This window comes from Peromyscus californicus, unplaced genomic scaffold (assembly GCF_007827085.1).
Source record: "Peromyscus californicus insignis strain IS unplaced genomic scaffold, ASM782708v3 Scaffold_18__1_contigs__length_77618521, whole genome shotgun sequence".
In the NCBI taxonomy this organism is placed as follows: domain Eukaryota; kingdom Metazoa; phylum Chordata; class Mammalia; order Rodentia; family Cricetidae; genus Peromyscus; species Peromyscus californicus.
This window is the reverse complement of record NW_026294480.1, coordinates 13,776,120-13,799,423: the sequence shown is the minus strand read 5'-3', so window position 1 is coordinate 13,799,423 and position 23,304 is coordinate 13,776,120. Positions and strand designations below refer to the sequence as shown.

The window sequence follows — 23,304 nt, the reverse complement described above, 5'->3', positions numbered from 1 at the left end:
CCATGTGGTGCATGGCTGTGAATGTTTTCTTTGCTGCTAAGAAGTGGGTACCAGGAGGGCAAGGATGCAGGTAGGTAGGTAGTCCACACGGGCTTGAGCATAGCTGCACCCATGCAGTCTCCCATCCTGCCCAGACAGACAGTATGTGAATCGGCTAGATGTCCCCATTGGGCTTCCAATTAAGGTCACCAAATTGTGGATATGAAGAAGTAGAAAGAAAATTATGAAACAAAGAAAGAGATCGTGGATCATCTTATTGCCAAAGAAAGAGAAGTCTCTAGGAAGGAGAGCCCCTCAGACTGTTTCTGGAAACCAGAGCCAAGGGTTTGGTTTGTGTGAGGCTGTTTATCCAGCTGCGGTGGTTTCCTTAAAGGCTGCATGTGTCTGTAGTTTTCCGGTTTCTGTCTTTCCCAAATCCTGTTCAGTGAAAAAGAAAAAGATTGGTATTATATTGAACTAGCTACATAAAATAAGACTAAGTGTAGCACCTAAAAATGTCCTTTGTAACAGCATGGCACTGTCTATGGATTAATGAACTAGCTCAGAGAACATTTTAGGAGACATTTAAATGTCTGCACTGGTTGATAGGTTGGTCCACGGGTGGCATGCACTTATTTTCCCAGACATCTGAACATTTCCGAAAGCAAGGCTTTCCCTTTTCTCTACCACCTAGGCATTCCCACCAGCTCCCTGAGTAGAGTTTTGGGTAGCTAGGCATTTTAAACGAATGCTTGGCAAATGGAATGCATTGATAAGCCATTTTACACCAGGGGCCCAGGAATCCTTATCATCTGACAGTTCAAGGAGATCGACTTGGCACAAATGGACTGAGGGCTGCTCTCATGAGAAGCCGCATTATCAGAATTCAATTAAATAGTAACTAATTGCTGATAAGGAATATCTTGAACTATTTGTGATGTGAGCTGAGCAAACGTCAGATTTTTCTCTGAGAGTTTCACTAATAAAAAAATAAACAGATGAAAAGGAGCATGTGTCTGTGCAAACATAAATATATACACGATCATTACCATTGTGCTCACGGACTGTAATATATTGTATTGTGAGTGAAAGCTTGCTCACTCTTGTGAGGTACTGCATTCCTGTCTCTCCTTTCTTATTCTGATGAGGTAACTTTCACTCCCAACACTTGGTGGGTTTTAGTCTTTGCTTTGTCTCAGGAACTTGTTTTTCCTTCCTCTATGTAGAAATGGGGAAAGATTGAAGCTAGGCTAGAAATAAAATATTCATAATTGGGAGAGAATTTTCCTCCTGCTAAATTTGAGATTACACGCCTTTGGATAAGTCCTTTGGTGCCATGTCTAAAAGAGAAATAACTATTCTAAGTCACGAATCTGCTGACAGACATGTTCTCTGAACTTCATTGCAGCAGTTCCTAATTGAATCTCACATCAAGGCTGATTATGTTACTTGAGTCTCATTTTGGAATTTGATGTCCTGGATTGCTCTGTAACTGCCAGAGAGCTAAATAAGAGTTTGGTATTTGATGAAACAAAACAAATAAAACAAAAAACAAAACTCCCAAACCAGTGAAGCCCACATGATCGGGATGCCTGTCCTGTAATGGGATGTGGGTCTCAGGCATCACAGGAACCCTCTGCTAGGTGACTTACAGTCCAGGGTCTCCAGGTCCCATTTTAAATTCACCTGATGGAAGAAGAAACCCTCCTTGTCTTTATCCAGTAGTAAACCAATTAGTAAGAACACTGGAAGAATCACAGCCAGTTTCAAGGGCAAGATCTGAGGGGGAAGAGCAAGAAAATCTTTTTGAAGCAGATCCCAGAAGGTAGATAGATATCTAAGCAAGAAGTACTGGATGCCAAAGAAGAAGGGGGAAAACCAGGAAAGTAGACTAGCTCCAGGCATATGGGAAAGCTTATGTGGTAGCCTGAGGCTGGGTGGTTCCTTATCTGACCTCATTTGGTTCCTGCCTTGGAGTAGGAGCTAAGCTGGCCCTGTGAGGTACCCTGGTTGGAAGGGTGAAGGTGGGTGTGGGTGAATCATTCATCTCCTCTTGTAGATGACATGGAAGGAGATGGGCCTGCGGCAGGAGAAGGGAACCCGTCTAAACATGAAACTCATTTGATGATTTTAGTGTGTCTTATCGTGAGAGCACTTTGACTGGGTAATTATCTTTGCACATTTAGCTGTTCACACAGTAGACATTTGTTGAGCTCTGACTCTTGACTAGTTGCTGTACTAGGTGATGGGTTGGTAGGTGCGGACCCTGCTGTCTTGGAGCAAGCAGTCTGAGTGGGAAAATGGCACAGGGCAGAACAACCAGCAAGCAAGAGCTCTCCGGGTCATAGGGCTAAGGAAACAGTTTGAAGTGGTAACGTGAGAGAAGACCTGGGGTATGTGCTAAAGCTCAGGTGTCTTCACAGGGGAAATGTGGCAGTTCTGGCCTCTGGGACACTGCTGTTCCTCTGTTTGCAGTCTAGTAAAGATGTACAAGTTTTTTTGCAAGGGCCACCGAGACTCTAGAGTTGTGAGATCAGTGTGTGTTTCCAGATCTTTCTGTTGTTCTCTGCTCTGGAGTGGTGGGGCGGTTACATCACTTCTCTGAAGTTCATGCAGCCTGCAGTCTTGGGGTTCAGGGTCTTCTGTCCCTTCTCTATATTTTGGCATATTTGCATATCTGTCATTAGCTATCTTGGGGGTGGGGATCCATGTCTAAACATGAAACCCCCTTATGTTTTATGCATGCTAAAATTTAATTTCCTAGACCGTTTTTTAGTGTGCTTGCATTGTGACCAAGAAGTCTGGGATGAGAGTTTTCACTTATAGTGAAAACTTATAGTATAGTATCATGTCAGCCCTGAGGAAGTTCCAGATTTTAGAGCATTCCAGACTTGGGGTTTCCAGATTAGTGTTGTCTAGTGTTTCTGGGTTTTTGAAAGGTTGTTGTATTTAGGAAATGCAAGGCTCTTTTAAACACTTTTAAATGGACTAATTAGTGTGAACAGGTTGTTAGTGATTGCATTGAATTTTAGTTTTAGAAGATGAAAAGAAATTTATTAAAATATTGAGTTTCCATTGTTATAATAGTTGAGACTGGCAGGATTTTAGGTATGATTTTATAATCACGCATGAGGCCTATCCATTGAATTCCATTTTTTAAAAAAATCCAAGACCTAACACAGAGGTGAGAGCAGGTGCCTCAAAGCGTTAGTGCACTTTGTCCTGCGGTTGAGGTGGATTCCTATGAGCAAACCCACTTACGATTTTGTGTCCTTGAGTGTATTCATGCTGCCTTTCATGACTGCCTTTGGAAGTCAGTGCTGACAGGTGGAGTCAGTGACGCTCACTCAGCTAGTCGGAGAAGGGCTTCTGAGCACCCTGCAGATGACGGGAGAGGCCCATGAAGAACCCGTTTGGCCTGGGTGGGAGTGATGCTGGCACATAGGCAACGGTGCTCTCTGGGGAAGGGAGTCCCCAGTCTTTTAGCAATTGCTGATTCCCGTGGTGTGTGTGAATGCTCCCATTCTTACCAGGTCCCTGAAAAGTGAGTTAGAGAATTACCACAGCGGCTCTCGTGAGCCTGCGCAGGCCAGCTCCAGTGTACCGTGGGCCAACGTCAGAGTCAGCATTAGTTTTAACAAGGCTACATCTTCTCTGTTCTGTATACTGAAGCCACCTCACATGTTTATCAAGTTTGGTTGAAGGAATTAATGATTTATCTTCTTCCATTCTCCCATACAACCATGGAAAATATTTATCGCTCTTGAAATCCTCCTTTGACCCAGCTGGGCTAATATTTGAACCTGATTAAGAACATGTAGAACAATACAATCTGTCCTTATTGCAGGGGAGTTTGTTTTGTGGGCAAAAGCTTAACCAGCAATGTGCTTCCTGAACCCTGCAGTGCCCCAGCAGATTTCTGGCATTCCCGGCCTGTTGAAGCTGATTTCTAGTCTATAAGTAAATGGTGATGAGGTCTTTGTTGCCATCACTAAAATATGATGAAGGTCTCTAGTGTGTAATAGTGCAAGGGCCTAATTGGGTGGCCTGTCCGCTTTTTGACACCACAGGCCTTTTGACTCTTTATGGCAAAGTAGTATCAAAATACATTCCATTTTTTCACTTCTTTATCATGTGTTTATCAATGTTGTGTAGAATGAATGGGGGCAGGGATCTTTTCTTGAAGGACCAGTCTCATTTACTATCATGAATATATTTCAAAAGAAGTCTTTCCACTGAAGATGTTCTACTGAAGGATGCTTTAGCTATTTGTTTGGGGGATATAAAAATGTTATTGCAGAAAAGGAAGAACAAAGCAGAAAAGATCAGTTATAACCTCAGTACCCTGATATAATTATATTATACATATGTATGAGATATATAATTATATTACACTTCTTCGATGAATTTCTTGACAAAGTTATGATAAGCATATGGTACACCCATACATACACACATGTATATTTCTATATTGATTTTCACTTACAAGTACTTTCTAGTGGCATCTAAACAATTTGAAAATGTTTTTTAAAATGCCTGCTAGACTATCCTATCCATTGGATTTGCCTATATCTACTTGTCGTTATTGAAATTAATTGTGCCATTTATAAATGAGCTGAGACATGCACTATGGTTTTTCTGAATAGGGAAGGAGGAGCTTGGAAGGTAGGAAGTATCAACTGCCATTTCCTTAAGACCTGGGCCCAGAAACTGGCACAGTGTCACTCTCATCTCGTTGTATTAGTTGAATGGCTCAAGAGCCCCAGTTTGGAGGGAACAAACATTCTGCCCTTTACGAAAGATTCAAAGTGTTTCTTAGTCATTTGAGTTTCCTCTATTGAGAATATTATGCTTAGATCTGTACCTCATTTTAAAATTGTATTATTTGGTTATTTTTGATATTTGGTTTCTTGAGTTCTTTATATATTTTGTATATTAGTCCTCTATTGGATGTGGAGTTGATAAAGAAAAAAAAAAATTCCCATTCTGTAGGTTGCTGCTTTTTCAGATGAGGTTGTCCTTTGCCTTACAGAAGCTTTTCAGTTTCATGAGGTCCCATTTATTAATTGTTGATCTTTGTGCCTGCCATAACCGTGTAAAGGACCATTGTTAAATTCATGAAAGTACTAAATAATAATAATAATATGTAAGTGACACACATCCTTAAGCTACATTAAACAGGTCACGACTGAGTTCAGATGTCATTCACTGTGGTCTAAGCCTTGTGTACATCCCAACGGCAGACAGAACATGAGAAGCCACCCCTCACTAGATGGTGGCTCAGTTGTGTGGGTGTAGAGTCATCTGCTCTCCAGCTCCCCAAACAGCTCTGAAATGGGTTCCTGGAGGGTCTAGTCTGGATGGTTTATGTGTTCTTCCTGTTTCAAATGGGACTCCAGGGGATGTGTTTAGCTCACCTTGTCTTGACCCTTTGTACAATTGTTTAAACCCATGTGCGTGTTAGTGTTATGCCACAGACTGCATTGAGTGAGAAATATAGCCGTCTCTCAAGGGATTGCTCCCAAGGCCTCTCACCCTCAACACTGGGTGCCCAAATTTTTTCTGCACCAAAGTCTGTTCATCTATAGTACGAGTGAGTATAACCTTTTCCCCCAAATATGTATGGCTTGAGTTGTTCATTCTTGGACATGGATCCTGTAGGTGGGAAGGGCTAATGGAGTTTATGGATTCTCAGGGAAGCCAGGATGCCCACACAGTGCATCTCATGAGGCTAGGAGTAGCCACAGAGGTGGTTCAGGGTCCCAACATGCACATTTCTCCTCTGCATGGGTTTGGTTTCATCTTATTGGCACTGTGAACTTTCTCATTCCTATTTCCAGCTCAAGAGGTTGAAGGTTTTCCTGAGTGAATAATAAAAATACAACCATCTCTTTCTCTCTTCAAGTATTGGTTCTGGTTCCCCCCAAAGATGTCAAAGTTTTCTATAGAAACATTACATGTCCCTTCTAGAGGGTAAGAAGGGTGTTGGAAAGCACTTTTGAATGTTCTCCCTCTTCATGGCATAACCGTATCCTTCCCTTCTAATCCTTCATCCTCAATCTCTCGTTGGGCCACCCTCCCTCCATGGTTTCATTGTGTCCTCAGGCACCAGCTGCAAGAGCCAGGGTAGGGCTCAGACCCCAGGCAGCTTGTTCCGCTTGGGTCCTCATAGCCTGGGTGACAGAATGCCATTTGGTGTGTTACACAAATGCATTTTGTGTCCAAAAAAATCTAATATGGAGTGTGCATAAATTTAACATACTTGCAAACAGAGAGCGTAGAGTTTTAGTCAACTGATTTTTCAACTTAGGACTAGAGGACAAAAAGGAGTTCTCAAGATCAGTAAAGGGTAGGGATTTTGAATACAGTGCCTCATTTTTGTGTTTGAAAAGTTAGAGTACTAACATTCAGGGCAGAGAGGTTGCTTTGAAAATTGATGTTTTCTTTGCCACCAAACTTCTATTTCAATTAAAATCTGGGTATTTTAGTTTTCTGTGTTTGGGTGGCCCTGCTGCAGCCTAAATTCTTTTGATGTAACAAGAGCCTGTGGGGAGGGGAAACCAGAGGAAGGGTTTTTGAGTCTTTAAACTCTGCTTATGTTTTTCAGCAGTTATTTGTGACTTCACCAGAAAACTGATGGGGAAAAATAAAAATGATTTCATATTGTCCTCAGGCTTTTTGGTCTGGATTGGGAGTGCCTCATCTAGTGACTTGGGTGGTAGGGAGGAACCTAAGCAAGGCTATCTATCTTCACAGACCCAAACACACACTTTTAGAATGTACACTCTTTCACGGCCTCAGAAGTTCTTGTCCACTCTAATCTTTCTTTACTCTTCTTCAGTGTCTTCAGTGACCTCCCTCCCCAGACACCTGCTGTCTCAGGATCCCAGCCTGAGAGAGGCAAGGGGCAAACCCCGGATGTAGCAATGCCTGGAGTACATCTAGGTCACAAAGTGTTCTGATGCTGAAATTGAGAAACCAGGGGGCAGGAATGTCCCAGCTGTCCCTGGAGACACATGAGGAACATGATGGCTAGGAGGACAGTTGCAGTGCTTGACTTCTCATGGGTCAATTAGCTCCTCTGCTGGGGGGTGGGGGGATACAGATGAAACAACAACCTTAAAAGGAGGCCCTGGGAATCATCCAGATCAAGCCACACCCATTTTTCTACTTTAGCATTATTTTTGTAGAGTTGGCATGCCCCGGGAGTAATCTTCACTCACTGGGTAAATATCAGCCAGGTCTATTGAAGATTTGGCATGGTGTCCTGTGGTAGTGTCTCAAAGAGGCATTGCCAGACTGCAACAGATCCTTTGCCTGGAGAGGGAGGGCTGCAGTTGTGCCTAATATGGAAAAAGGTGATGGAAAGAGTCAAAGCCCAGAATGTTCCTTCTGCCTGGCAACAGTGAGTTGTGAAGGTTTTTTTGCATGCTCATCCTCAGCATGCAAGTGTTTCCGGGGTGGAGGCTGGCACTCCCAGAGCTGGGCAGATTCCCACACACCTGGTGTTATCGAGCATCACACAGTAATTAACATGATAATGGGGGGCCCTTTGCTAGCCACAGAAACAGGACAGAGGCAGCAGTGTACAAATCCTGACTTAGAACATGACATCTCACTGGGAGCTAGTTGGATGTATAAGTGCTTCAGTTCAAAAACAAACACATTTACCAGTGGGACATCTTAAAATTATGCCATAAAACTTAGAGACGCCACCCTTAGAGAAGGAGAGGGGACCCAAAACGTACTTATGTTCTTAGAAAAGGCAAGTTTCTACTGTGCTGAGCAGTCTTTGTAAGGATCGGATTCTCTGGTGTACATTCTGCGTTTCTGGAATAGCTTGGATCACTCACTGGTGATACGTTTCTCCCCATATCAGGATAGACAGGACAGATTGTAGATAGTCCTATTATTTTCATTTGGAGATTCTTGGGAAACTAGCTTTTAGGAACCTACTTGTTTGTGCTAAGAAAGGCTTTGAGATACAGATTTCATTATAAAATGAACACGTGGACAGAGGAATTACAAACCTAGATTTAGTGGACTTGTCGAAACAAGAAGAGGTCTTGACGGTTCATCTCAGATGTAACAAACATTGGCACTGACGGGAAAGGAAAGAGCTGATTAGTCTCCTCCCTTTGTCACAAGAGATGCGACAGACAAGCCGCCGTGTCCTAAGTGCGGAGAGGTTGATGGCACATGGCTTCAATTTCCTTGCCAACTCTTGGGAACTGGAAGTGGTGCTTGGGTTCTGGTAAGGATCGGGAAGCCTTGTCAGGAAGTTTCTGGAAAGAGTGCTCTAACGCATTAACGTAGGCAGCCACGTGTGGGAAGCAATGGTACCTTTGCCCTAAAGCAAGATCAAGAGGGATGACAATCAGTGCCTTCCCCAGCTTTCTCTCAACTCTGCAAGGCCCTGTTAAGTGTTCAGTGACTTTGACGACACACCTTCCCTTTCCAGCCCTTGGTCAGTTACCAAGGCTCCTCCAACATTTCAGACCTTGGCAGTCATTACCCAGGCACAGCTGAAGGTTAGGCGGCTCCTTGCTAAAGCTGGGATAAACCTCTGGCACAAGGGCTGCTATTTCCAGCTTTGCTGTGGCGAACGTTACATGTCAAACCCGGCAGAGCTGCTTTGCCGGTGGTACGGTAGGAGTTCCTGGGCATGTATGTTGCTGACTGTGTGCTCCAGGATGGTTTCAGGAATGGCTTCTGATCCGGGTGCTGCTTTTCTTGCCTGTCTGCTTGTCTTCTGGAAAGTGAGGCATTTCCCCCAACCTATCCGAAGTTGTCAGGACTAGAAGTAAACCAAATAAGGCAATAATGTAGTTTTTATCACTAGGTACACTCTCAATCAATAGGAGGACTGTCCTCGTGGCAGGTACCTTAACGGCTCCTGGTTTGGTTGCTGGGTTCGTTAGTACCTGTCACCTACATGTAGCCAGGCTTCTGAAAGCCCGTGACACTCTGAGCTAGGAGACTGCTGTGGTTTGTGGGGGGAAAAAAAAAATCCATCCTGTTGCCTGTTTTCTAAGTCAAGTTTTCTCGGACCACTACTATGCTCTTTCATATAAATATGTCCAGCGGCCGGGCGGTGGTGGCGCACGCCTTTAATCCCAGCACTCGGGAGGCAGAGCCAGGCGGATCTCTGTGAGTTCAAGGCCAGCCTGGGCTACCAAGTGAGTTCCAGGATAGGCGCAAAGCTACACAGAGAAACCCTGTCTCGAAAAACCAAAAAAAAAAAAAAAAAAAAAAAAAAAAAAAAAAAAAAGTCCAGCGAAGATGTAAATATTTCCTTTCTGGCCCTTTACAGAAATGTATGCCTACCACTACTCTAGTATATAATTGCTCCCACCATTAGGGTTGTGAGGTTTCTGAATTAGCTGTATTTATCCTCACATCTCTTTGTGTCTGTTGTTTTTGTGCTGGTAGTTGTGCAATTTAGTGAAAACTGCTGAAATAAGAGAACCCAAACAGTGTTGTTGTGGTGCATTCTGCTGGCCATCCCCCAATACCTAGCTTTCCTTTCTTCCTGTGGCACTAGAATCCTGGTTGCAGCTAGAACATGGCCACTAACATCTGACCTCTTTCCTAGACTCTCAGTTACAGTACCATGTCCTAGCTGGTAGGAGGTGAGTGGAAGCTGTGTATACAATACAAAGGTCCATGACTTTGGAGAGAAAGGGAAATATTTTCTTGATACCATTTCTTCTTTATGGTGGTGATGTGAATGAGTGAACCGAGTAGCTGAAGTTACTGTTTTGGATCATTTGGAGGAAGTGTGATTTGAGAATCATTGAGCAACAATACAGAAAGGGTCTGGGTTTCTAACACGGTGGATATCCGACTATCAGCCCTGGACCTTTAGGTTCAGCTATCACATAGATAAATGAACTGCTTTCTTGCTTAAGCATCTGTTACTTTGACATTTGATAGAGTAGGCAAACACATCTTACCATGCACAGCTGTATATTTCTATGAAAATTAAGTCAAAGGCATTTGGTTGGCAAGGGTAAGTTGCTGTTAAATTGGGTGGGGAGGAAGGTGGAGGTCTTGGGAGGAGGGGGGAATGAATATTATTAAAATACATTGTACGAAACTCTTAGAGAGTTTATAACAACACCATTTATAAAGTGTAGACAGAGCACACACCTTTAATCCCAACACTTGGAGGCAAAGACAAGCGGATCTCTGTGAGTTCTAGGCCAACTTGATCTACAGAGTAAGTTCCAGGACAGCCAGAGTTTTTTGTCTCAAAAAACAAACAACAACAACAACAACAAAAAAGTGTAAACAAAACAATCACAAAGGGGAGAGATATTTTTAAAATCCCTATATTGATTGTGTCATTAAGTTTTTACTCATCTGTAAGTGAAATTAGAAATTAAAAATAATACAATTTGAAAATTCTCACAAATATATGTAAGAAAATCAGTCTTTGTTCCTAGCTCTAAATCAGTTGATGACTTTCTAAGTCTCTAGGACTTATCCATAAACTCCCTACTTCCTGGATTGAATTGGATACCTTCAGAGTTGTACTGCTTGGTTCATTAATCATAAATCAGCCTCCAAGTTAAAACATGAGTCTGTGACTATCCAAATTCTGAATAACATGATTTAGAATTGATCCATAACCTAGATCATATTGACTAAGAGGGGTTGTTATGTAATACTGAAAAAACACATTGCAAGCGACCACTGTTGGTAATATCCTAGCATAGGAGATGATAGTCTTTAAAAACCTAGTAATGAAAATCTGAGAATGATTTAATTACTTAAGGTAGTTAGGCCTGACATTTAGCTGTAACCAGTGTTTTGGTATATTCTCTCCAACTCCAGTTTCTGAGATCTCCAGTGCCATGTTTACAATAAAGTCCAAGGTCCTTGCCCTAATCATATGCAGAGTTTTTAGATCTGTATTTTTGTAACTTTGTTACAAAAGGAAAGAGCACTGGGGATGATAGCATATGTAGCTGTAGGAAGCAAGTCAACAGGAAAGCTGTTCCAGCTCATAGTTTCCAAGGGCCTGGTAATCAGCCAAGACATCAGAGCAGTCCATCATAAATGAAAGATGAAATAATTTATGGTTTTAGCTTTCCTCCATGATAGAACCACAGACATTGATAGAACCCGACTGTGACATTTTACATTTTAATGTCCTTATCACACCAGAAAGGAAAACTGTCTTGCCCTTTTGCCAGCCTGCTAGGAGGTCTGTTGTCTGGGAATCACTGGACCTTAGATCTGACATTATGATAGTATCTGCAGGGCCACTGAGAGCTGCTGTCCAAGATGCCCCTGGCCATCTGTATCACCAGGGATGTGCTAAGCAGTGTTATTAGCTCTGCATATTCCCTCTCTAGTTAATATATAGTTCTAAGTCCATTTTCATAGGAAAGTAAATACCCATTTCATAGAAATATAGGACTAGAAGTGTTCAGTTTCCTCCTACTTCAGACTTCTTGCAAGTATGAAACCTGGGGCCCACAGATATTTCAGAGGGGAACATGATTCCAAAAATCAGTCAGTGTCTGTTTATATTCAGCTCCTTATTTACAGCTAAGAAGCCCAGATCCCTCATATAGAATAGTGAGACCCTTGAATACCCTGCCTAGTGGGAGCCATGCTATAGATCTATTTGTCCCCACCTCTCACAACCTTTATCATAATTACTTAAAAGGACACTCATTTCACTAGCTCTTAGGACACCAGTGAGTTGATTAATGACAGAATTCACAGAAATGGTTCATTTCTCCACCAGTCATCCATTTGTATCTTTAAAGTATTTTATGGGAAATTGATATAAAAATTATATGAATCCCAACATATATTTAATGTTTGTGGTGTCTTATGGCTGTTGGAATTGGACAGTTTCATTTGTGTAGCCCAGGGAATGGTGCCACCCACAGGAGGCAGATTCTTTCCCATCAATTAATGTAATTCCTTAGAGGCATTCTGAGGCCCTTCTCCCAAGGGGATTCTAGATGGTGTCCTGTTGGTAATTAAAACTAACCATCACATCACCAAAAATAACTCAGAACATAGCATACCTAGCAAAGCCAAAATGAAGATCTCTCCCTGTTTCTTTTGTATATTGTTTATTTAAAAGTTATTGTTCATCAAAAAGAAGTGATCCTATTTTTGTGGTTCTGGATACGTCTAACCCAGGAAAATTAAATGATTGGGGTCGATCAGAGAGCCATTTTTTTCTATATTATTTTTTTCCAATCTTGTTCATGTTAGTAACATACCATTTACAAACAGAAAGTAGAATAATTACTACTTCTTATTAGCAGTGTATTTGTGCATCTGTATGTGCCCGTGTACCAAACGGAAGGCATCTAAAATCATCTTCCTACCAGGCAGACAGTAAACAGTGACCCTAATGTAGAAGGGAAGGGGTCGGTCTCCTGAATCTGAGGAGCTGTAGTTGGTGGGCACGTACATATGACCTCCTCATGCTCTCTGGTATCTCGAAAGTGATTTCCTGAAAGTGATTTTGGCTAGCAGCTGATCTCCAATATACTGCTTGACATTTTACACACGCACATAAACTGCAGGTGGCAGTCATTAAACTCCCCTGCATGCAGCTGGCAGAAACTTGAGCCAGCTGAGAACCCTGGTGGCAAAGATAAGTATCTGTCACCCACAGGTAAGAATGAAGGAGCTGAGATGAGCAGGCAGGCACCTCTGTCTCTGGTATGGATCAGCCTGGACTGTCCCAATCTCCTTTTGTTATGTTGTATTCACTTTCATTTGTGAATGCACACTTTAAAAAGGGAAGCTTCTGGAGCGAATTAATAGTAGGCATGGAAATGAAGCGGCAGATGGACTCTTTACTGTCTGCAAGCAGCCCTTCTTATATGTACATTCTGACTTCTATAAGTCAAATACACTGAACTATTAACCCCTTCCATTCATAGGCAAATTCCTGTTGTTATTTGTGTGTATAAGGAAGTGGAGGGAATATATTCCTATAGAAACATCCTCTACATCAAGCATTCTACTACATTATAGTTTTGTTTTACTGTAGGACCTTTCATTAGGGATTCGCTTCTTTCCAGACTTTCGACAGTGTTTGGGGATGTCATCTCTCATCATCCTGTTTCATGATTGTGCCCCTCCCCTCCAAATTCATACTGTACCTATCTTCCTTACATGCTGCCCTTGGGTACTGCATGATGCTAATTTCCCGTTAACACATGCACTGTTTACACCATACCTTATTTTCAAAATCTGCTTGAGTTTAGCAAAGCAGAGGTACCATGTTGAAAAAGCAGTTGTTTTTATGACTGGTAGGGTGTGGTCGTCTTCATAGGGTTGTATTCTTTTAAAAGCTACTGGTTATGTCATTCAACTGCTGGCTTACCTATAAAGAGAGAAGAGTAGATGTACTCTTTAAAGAAAGGCCCAAGGCTCGAATGTGACCTACAGCCAAATGGTCCAACACGTTGGTTGGTAGTTGATATCTGTACTGTGCATGAGAGTCACCAGGTTTTGTCATACCCAGGGTTACCTTCTTTATCATATGCATCAAAATTAATTTTCATTGGTCTTGATGTTAAACACACTTTGGAATGACTCATTAATTCTATGAGTCTGGGCTCAATGTACTGCTCAGGCCCAGCACAGTGGGGCTAGTTGCTGTAGAGCAAAATTAGGAATTAATGTTGTTAACTCTTTTTTTCAATTCTAAGAAACATGTTGAAGAAAATTGTCACCAGTTTCATACAGCTAAATCCAAGGTCAAAAAGCAGGGAGGGGACATTTACTTTTTAGCCGAACTGCAATAAATCCTGGACTGTAAGTGTGTTGGAAATTGCAGATCACAAATAGAACGGGAAGTTAGCAAACTCACCCTGCAATAAGTTTTCTTTCCGTGAAGCCTGTTTCTTGACTCTGATTCGGATCTGCCCTTGGAGGATAGGGTGGAAATCCTTTCCTGCTGAGGGACAGTGGAGTGATTGAATCAAATCTTGGCCCTGTATTCAAGACGGAAGGGCGAGTTAGTCTCCTACAGGACTGTCTCAAGTAAGTACTTGCCTTATGCTTGAGAGGGACATTACCTTGCTCAGGCCCTTAACTTACAGAATCTAGTTATTAAACACTAACAAAAGTGGAAACATTGAAAACGGCTGGCTTCTGATCCTCCAGCACTTGAAAAGAGTACCACACATAGCAGAAGAAAGTGTCCTTCTAGATAGCGGAGTAGATCATCTGTGCCTCCCCACCCCAAAGGGGCACTGCTTAGTTTGAGATACTAGGGGAAGGAGGGTCTTAGAGAGTGACCAATTCCTGCTGCTTTCCAACTTAGGGAGGGGGAAACAGAAGTGTGTGTGTGTGTGTGTGTGTGTGTGTGTGTGTGTGTGTGTCCAGGCAGAACACTAAGTTTCTCTCAGAATGTGGGACTCAGCTTCCCTGTGTAGGAAAAACAAGCACTCAGCTGGCGCCACTTTGTCCCTGGCCTGGGGAAAAGCTGCTCCTTGGCTAATTGGTCTGAGAAAGTGAAAGCTTCAAATTGAGTGCTATGTAATTTTTTAATCTCCGGCTTGCTTGGTTAATCCTCTGGTTGACACATCCCATTTGCTGTGTCATGGCTCTGATTCAGTCAGTGTCGCGGAGAGAGGCATTCCCGGTTCTGAGTTTGTTCGTGCCCCTACATATGTTCACTCATAGAGGGCATAGAATGTCTCCAGAGGATTAAAACAAAACATTCCGACACATTACACGGAGAGATGTTAAGGTCTGTAACCAGATACTGACTGACCTTTCTAAGAAAAATTCAACAGGAATTAGCATCAGCAGATGGTCACTAGCAGTGAGCATGGGACCCTGAGTCACTAGCCGAGAACGAGAGGTCCCTAGGCCAAAACATATTTATAGGTGTGAGGGCTGCACCAGCTGTTTGTCACGGTTGCTAGGTGACAGGTTATCCCAAATCCCTATTTAAAAGTTTGTCACATAGGGCAATGACATGGCTAACTTTCTGAAAAATTCTGTCTAGCTTCAGTGTTCCATTTCCTACCTACAATAAAATCACACTGTGAAATAGCTTTCCAGTACTGCTCTGCCAGGAATCTTCTAAATATGTTTTAAGATGACTCCTGGGTCATGGATTCATATATGAGTATGAATATGAAAAACCTACAGAGTTACCTGAAAGGTGTGTGTGTGTGTGTGTGTGTGTGAGAGAGAGAGAGAGAGAGAGAGAGAGAGAGAGGAGAGAAGCACTGTACTGACTGAGCTATATCCCTCACCCTTTCTGTGTGCCTCAGAGAGGTCAGAACACTGGCCACAAATTCTGTAATGTCATTTAGAGTCTTCCAGGGTGTCAGCATTTCTATCAACCTGTCGCAATAGAATTTCTGTAAGGAAACCATACAGAATTCAGGGCTGACATGGACATAGCCGTACGCGCCGCTGCCCCCCCCCCCCCTCCGGTTTTCTCTTCGGGTAAAATGGACGTCACAGTACCAGTCTTGACCTGCAGGGTGTTGTGATGACTTGGTAAGGGAAGGGCATCACGTGGAGACGATCTGAGACAGTGCTCGCTAATGGAGCGCTTAGCAAACCACAGCCGTGATCATGATTATGCAAAAGGATGTAATTTAGTCTGAGAAGCTGGACTCAGATTATAGGATTGCTTGTGGGGACTGCTTCGAAATTGCTAATGTGCTTGGAAGAGGGAAGAGGAACCTCGGTTCCTTAGGCTCAGATTTCCCCTGGAACCCATTTCCATTTTGACTGAGTTAGCTTGCAGTTAGGGACGGATGCCCTTTGCCACTCACCTCTGAAGTGATCTGCATGTTCCAGTGTGGACAGCGGGTCTCCTGTGCCAGGCACTCCTGTTCCATTAATACTGTGACCTTGAGCCACGTAGGGGAAGAATCTGGACCTCAAGGTCTTCAGCAGTGACCTGGGATATAAGAAATCAGATGTGATGGTTAAATGAGGTTACTGAGTTTCTATGAGGCAGGGGAGTGCCTGTCCCCTGGAAGGTGTTACCTGTCCCCTGGAAGGTGTTACCTGTTGCAGTTCATACTGCCATAACCCCCTGTACTTGAAATGGTTTACTGCGTTTATTTGAATTGTTATTTGGACTCTTTGCTTCTTTTTCAACTGAAAACTGCTACCTTAATAAAAAGTCTTGCCAATCTTTGTAAGTTTATTCTATAATTCTTTTAAATAGTTCTGTCTATCTCATAATTTAAGACATGCAATTTTCCATTATTTCAGCTGAAAAACATTAGTACTTTATTTTGCTACAAATACCAGGAAAAAATAACAACAGAAAAACAGCTTCAGGAAAAAAGAAATCGCCTTCAGTCTCAGAGATCGCCGTAAATGGCCTTGCTTCGCACATTGCTTCTTGCCTTTTGATCCTAAGAGTACCAAGAATTCAAACTGGACCCTTAAGATTCATTTATCTACCCCTGCGCGCACGCGTGCGAGCGTGCGTGCCCCCCCCCCACACACAGACAGGGTTGGTTTTTCTTTCCTCTCTTCCCCATATAGTTTCTTTGGTCATTATCTTCTTTAATCTAAAGTTAAAAATATGTGAAAGAATTTGAGTTTTGATATATTAAAAATAAAGTTTTGTTTTGAAAAATAGTCCTCAGTTTTAAAGATACTTTTCACTTTGGAAAAGTCTATAAACCACGCAGCTACAATTTTATCCTATAAAGTATACAACAAAGTAGTTAACAACTTTATCTCCTTTATCCAGCCCTCAACTTAGTTTTCAAATTAATTTTTCTCTAGTAGCGTGAGGTAAAAAGCTATTTCTACCACGCGACTTTTATGTGTGAAGTAAGTGTGTGTGTGCGCTGGTGTGCATGAGTGCACCATGTGTTCTCAGTCACTGTTTCGCTCATGTAAGCTTTCTGGTTGAGGGCTCTGCCTCCTCATTCTAAGTCTCCGGAGTCAGGAATAGTACAGCATGCAATTGGTGTATACTCACTGAGGTAAACAGAGGGAGTGCTGACTGCAAGAGATGTTGCTTTTTGAAAAGGACACCGACTCATTTTTTTCAGTAGCCATGCTACTAGTAGTCAGACACAGTGAAGGAGACATGCTACCACATCCCCCCTCTTTCAGAATGATAGTTTATTTTGAAGGAGCGTTGTCAGGTTTCCTAATCTTAGAGAACCCCCTAATGGAGAATACTGTGTCCTGCACCATGAAGCCACAGACAGCCCTTGAGAATTCCATCAGGTTACGTGCTTAAGACTACAGGCAGGTCTTTTTCCTGGGCATGGTGGTACATGCCTATATAATTCCAGCACACTGCGAGTATAAGTCTGAGAATCAAGAGCACTAGACTAGCTTTAGCTACATAGCAAGTTCAAGGCCATCCTGGGCTACATGACATCTTGTCTCAGAAACCAAAAAAACCCAAGCAAAAAACCTCAAACTTTGCTTTTGCTAACTCTCTCTCTCTATATATATATATATATATTTTTTTGGTTTTTTTTTCGAGACAGGGTTTCTCTGTGTAGCTTTGCGCCTTTCCTGGAACTCGCTTTGGAGACCAGGCTGGCCTCGAACTCACAGAGATCCGCCTGGCTCTGCCTCCCGAGTGCTGGGATTAAAGGCGTGCGCCACCACCGCCCGGCAACTCTATATTTTTAAAGAGTATGTGTATATGTGTGGGTCTATATTTTTAAAGAGTATGTGTATATGTGTGGGTCTGTGCATAAGACCACAGGTGTCCAAAGAGGCTAGAGGTGTAGGATTCCCCCCTGGAGCTGGAATTTCAGGCAATTGTGAGCTGCTTGAGGTGAGTTCTTGGAACTAAACTCTAGTCCTAGGGAAGTGCAGCGCATGCTCTTAACTGCTGAGCCTTCAGTCCTGCCCCGATAACTATAATATTAAAGGAAAAGTACAAATCAATGCAAAACACACACACAAGAGGTGAGAAAAGCCATCCAGACCCGTTTGACTTTTTGCAACCTATTGACTATGAGTTTGTGTGGCCCTTTGGGAGCCTCCTTGTAAACATCACCCACAGGACCAGGGCAGCGCTTTACTCAGAGATGAGTCTTCTTGGGTTTTGAGCCAAGACCCAATTGGGCACTCCATCAATGACTGTGGATTTGAGTTTTTTTTTTTTTTTTTTTTTTTTTGGTCGCATTGGTGGGATGAGGAGTCCTTTTGGCACAGACACCCTTCTTTCTGGACCTTCCTTACAGCCCTTTTATGGTGTCTGAGGTCCTCACAGGTGCAGCCGTCAATCAATCAGCTGAAAATTTCAGGGGATCCCCCTGCAGACCTACTGAGTACCCTACCTCCTGTATAGCATTCTATTCATCCCGTCTTTGGCCTGCAAACTCTACCTCTCGGATCAATTCAAGGAGGTGGCAGATTCCATCTGGGTGGCTCCTCTCTGCTCTGGGGCCCGGAAACTCTTTAATGCGGGGGAGCTGGGCAATATTAAGATTCTTTGTTCTTCATGTCACTCTCCTCCTTTGCCTAATGCCCAGAAAAGGGAGTAAATCTGGCTACTGACATACCAGTTTCTCTCTCTCTCTCTCTCTCTCTCTCCCCCCCCCCCATCTTTGTGTGTATGAGTTAGAAATTCAACATAATTTGCTCACAATGACTCAGGATAAGAATCATGTGGCTCAGAAGTACCTGAGAACTTTATCCATGCAAATTTCTCAGCTTTCCCCCAAACTGCTCATTCAGGATCTTCTCCAGTGAAGCCCAGGCCCATTTCAGGAGCTTGGGTCCAGACTCACCCATTGCAGAACTCTGAAGGGTGGACCTCTGCACAGCTTGCATTTACTAGTTGCAGTCTACCAAGGCCATTCATTGGCTTCAATTCTTTCAGGGCAAAGCTCCTTGTTGATAAAGGGGCTGCTTGTCCAAGGAGCCATCTTATATGCTTACAGGGGAAGCCATAAATTCTTCAGCTGTTGACAAAGGACTTGGAGGCTAAGGGTTCATCAGTAACTTGCTTATTTTGCTTGTAGAGTATCACTTGTGCAAGAACACCAGAGTATTTTCTTTTGAAGGAAAACTTAGGCAAATGGCATTGAGCCATTATTTTTTTTTTTCTTTTGTGAGAGGAAGATTTGCAGGTTCTAGGGCCAAGCCTCTTTGGAAGCTGGTGTGACTCCAAGGGGACACTGATCTGTGGAGTGACTTAAACAACTACAACTAACGCATGGGGAACATGGGGAACTGAGGCGGGGAGGAACCAGGGGTGACACTTCAGGGGACCTTCGCTGTGGCTGCACTGTGCCACTGGCTTACTGGGCTGAGGAACACAAGACACTGGGAAGGAGGGAGAACCCACGAGGAACATCGCTTTCCTCTGAACCTGGAGTTTGCATGTCCTGTCTGAGATACTAACACTGGTGGTCACTAAATTCCCTCCCTTGGAGGAGCCTTCATCATAGATGGCACATAGTCTTTGGTTAAGAACTTGGTAACATCTCAAACCACTTTGAAGGCTAAAGTGCATTCCACTTCCCTATATGGTAGCTGGGCCGTGCCTTGAGTATCCATTAGTTCCAAGGACCGTGATGAGACAGCCACGGGAAGGACGTTTCCGGTATTCACAGAGATGATTTCTCTGTTGTATGTTCCCCAGGCTTTCTAAGAAAACCTAGAGTTCTGTGATGGAGCAACTGTGTGCGCAGACGTCACTTGTACTAAACAACCACCAGCGCCACACACGGGTCTTAGTTTCCGCTGAGTACTGGATTCTGCACATGCTCTGCTTTCCTGGAAAGGGTTGATCTTGCATGAACCCACACTAGTGTTGGTCAATCACAGCTCTTTCCTCTTCATTCCTGGAAGTGGGGAAACAAGGAACGTTCCTTTTTCTCAATAACATGTTATTTATTTATTTATTTATTTATTTTTAAGGATAGCACTGAATTTATTTGTCATTTGAAGAGTCACACTGTTGAAGTAGAACTGTATTGGAAACCAGGAATCTTGTTCTTAGGTCTTGACTCTGTCTCTAAGTGGGTGAGACAACTTGCGTAGGTTTAATGCTTGTCTTCTATAACATGAAAGGATATGAAACACTGACATTATGTCTGACTTCATTCCAAACTGTATAATTCTCTGTTACCCATTCAAACCATGGTGACATCAGTTAATGGCTGACTGACTTGGAGAGTGTAGAGATGTGTATTCCTATAATAATCACTGTATAATTTGTTTTTAAAATCTGATTTTTATGTGTATGGGTGTTTTGCCTGTATAATATCTGTGGACCACATGCATGCCTGGCGCCTGTGAAGATCAGAAGAGGTAGTTGATCCCTGGAACTGGAATTTACAGATGGTTGTGAGCTGCCATGTGGGTGCTGGGAACCAAACTTGAGTCCTCTGAAAGAGCAGCAAGTGCTCCTAACTGCTAAGCGATCTCTCCAGCTCCTCACTACATAGTTTTTAAACAATAAACTCCAGTGATCAATTCTTTTGGGTCCATGTCTCATATAAAATGTGTTTCTATATCTCTGAATTCAGATTTTCTATTCAAGTCCTATCATTTTATTTGGTACAATATGAACATTTATTCTTGTCTCCAACATTGATTGCCTTTTCCCAAAATCATTTGGTTAAATAATATTTTGAAGCTATATACAATGAATTTCTGTTTGGGCTTATAACAATTCAGTTGTCAATAAGAATTCCTTGTTATGCTAATATCAATGTTGGAAACAAAGGGATGTGCTGTTTAAAAATGTCACATGAGACTTTCTTAAAATGGAGAAAATCAGTGGCTTCTCAGATCAGTGATAATCTGTTACAAGGTAGATATTTTATTCCCAGCAAATGATGTAATCTGTAGACAGAGTGAGAGAAACAATAACCTAGAGATCCAAGCTTTAGAAATATGAGTGTGTTCATCATAATGAAAGGCACAAAGGGGAAACTTCACCATAGTTCATTGAAAATACGAACAAATGAACAGATTATTTCCACTTGAAGTCCATCAAAAAGACCCTTAACATGATCTCTGCAGTGGTAGTTTAGCATTATATGAGGCCAGAGGTTCATTTTCAACATCAGGGCATTACTTAATAAAAGATATAATGTCATCCTAGAGACATGAATCCTAAAGGCAGACAGCATTCTGGCATCTGAACAAAGTAATGTCAATTTGAAAATGATTTTTCATGTTTTTACTCAACAGAAATATTATCATTACTTCACAAGTAAATAAATGAGGAAAAAGCTAGAAACATTTGTATTTAGGCAGTAATGTAGAAAACAGAAAATTATTCATGAAATAAAATTGACATTTTAGAAATAGAAATACATTTTAGTATAAAAGTTTGAAAAAGTGCTATATATATGCCTAGACGGACACACATGTGCACATATGTGTATGTGTAGCTTTCATTAGCCACAGTATGTTGGTTTTCACATCTCCGTGGCTCAAGTCGAGAAGCAGCCTGTGATCAGGACCTAAGTATCTCCCACCTGGCTGGCTCATATCACAGTGAGCAGAAGGTGCTGACCCTGCTGAGCCATCTGACCAGCTGCTTAAGTAACCTGTTCATCCCACCACACTGCATGTATTCTTCTGGGATTTTCTTATCCCAGAAGATGTTATCATTATGGAGTTGATACACAAACTCAATGAGTTCAATTCATTCACTGTCCCTGCTGTTTTATCTCCGATATATATTGAGACAGGGTCTAGGCTGGCCTTAAATTTACTCTTTAGCCCAGATAGGCCATTGGCTTGAAATTCTCCTGCCTCAGCCTCCTGGTTAGCTGGGATTACAGGGCCAGCAAACCTTATATTAAAATTTTTTTTAATTAATTGAAAAATTGACTTACTCTTAAAAGTGTTAACAAAACATGTATATTCTGTTATTCTATATGTACATAATTTCCCTGTAGCTGAGCACACCAAGAGCCAAGGTCATTTTGCTTTGGGGCCACTGGGGTTGAATCCAGGTGTCAGCCTTGTTCTGAAACCCTTCCATGACAGTTCACTAATGCCTTCTGCTGGGGTCTTCAATGAATTTGTTTTTTATATGCCCGTGACTCTGTGATGGCACAACCATGGCAGGAGGACGTTCCCTCTCAAATAAGGAATTTGAGACGATTTACCAGAACTTGCATTTTCATGAGTTAGGATTGTGAAAGTATGTCTTAAGAGATCGATGTCACTGTCTTTTCATAGAATGGTGGAATTCGCACGTATCTTCCCTCTGGAGTGTTTCTAGTGCTCAGGTCACTGAGATTCTTGTGGGAAAACAAGGGCAAGGGCATGGCACTCTGCCAGCCTCCGTGCCACACTCAGCACATTCGGGATGAAAAGATACTTCAGGAAAAGAGGGAGCATTGGGCTGCTGAGATGCCTCAGCAGATAGAGACATTGACGCAAAACCCCTCCCAACCTGGGACCAATCCTCAGAATCCACTTGAAGGTGGGAAGAGAGAACACACTTCACACTTTGAGCCCTGACTTCCCCTTCCACTCCATGGCATGTTTACTCACACATATAACACAGCATGAGCATGTATAGGCCCATGCATACTAATTTTGTTTCAAATTAACATCAAATTGTAAGACACCATCAAATTAACAGTTTTTCTAGAGTTGGCCAAACTGCCACGTATATTGAAAACACATTGTGTGTATTACTAGTAATGATCTGTGTGGTGTCCCTACTTCCTTAAACATGCTGTGGATTGAAGTTTTCAACAAGAGCTTCAAGGCCCAGCATGAGCTGTGGCTCCTCCCCACGACTTTATCCATGGCTTTTCTCCGGTTCCCTTGACCACTCTGAGGCTAGACAGGGTAGCGCTTTAACCTTTTCCCATCCTAGGGTTTCTATATATATACTGGGGTGTTCTGTAGTCAACAGTTGGGGTGAAGTGCTAATTCATTCCAGATCTGAGCTGAAAAATGAAAACATGCCCCAGAGCCCCAGCCCTGTCCTCCTCAATGTTCCCCATGTTGTGTGATCAGATAATTAACTGTATAGCTTGTTGTTTCTCTTGGTTGTTGAGTCTTTTGAGTTGGGTATCTGACTGGTTTAGCCCTCTGAACTCAGAGCATAATGAAGCCAACGGTAATCTTCAATAAATATTTGTTGAAGCCATGAGTGTTCAGTATCCGATAAACACTGTTGTGGTTGTTGCTGAAGTTCAATTCCATTCTCTCTCCCTCTCTCTCTTCAGCTGGGAGGTTATCAATTCCAAGCCAGATGAAAGACCCAGACTGAGCCACTGCATTGCAGAATCATGGATGAATTTCAGCATATTTCTTCAAGAAATGTCTCTTTTTAAACAGCAGAGCCCCGGCAAGGCAAGTTTGGAAATACTCAGTGTATCGTGGGGACAA

The 23,304-nt window shown here is 42.5% G+C and overlaps 1 protein-coding gene across 1 annotated transcript in view; it reads left to right on the top strand.

Moving 5' to 3' along the window:
• The window catches only part of Retreg1 (reticulophagy regulator 1), a 131,095-nt gene that overhangs the window by 98,985 nt on the left and 8,806 nt on the right, over positions 1–23,304 (top strand). The window contains exon 4 of the mRNA XM_052743052.1: positions 23,142–23,268. Within this exon, the coding sequence (XP_052599012.1) occupies positions 23,142–23,268 (127 nt within the window). The remainder of the gene's footprint in view (positions 1–23,141; positions 23,269–23,304) is intronic.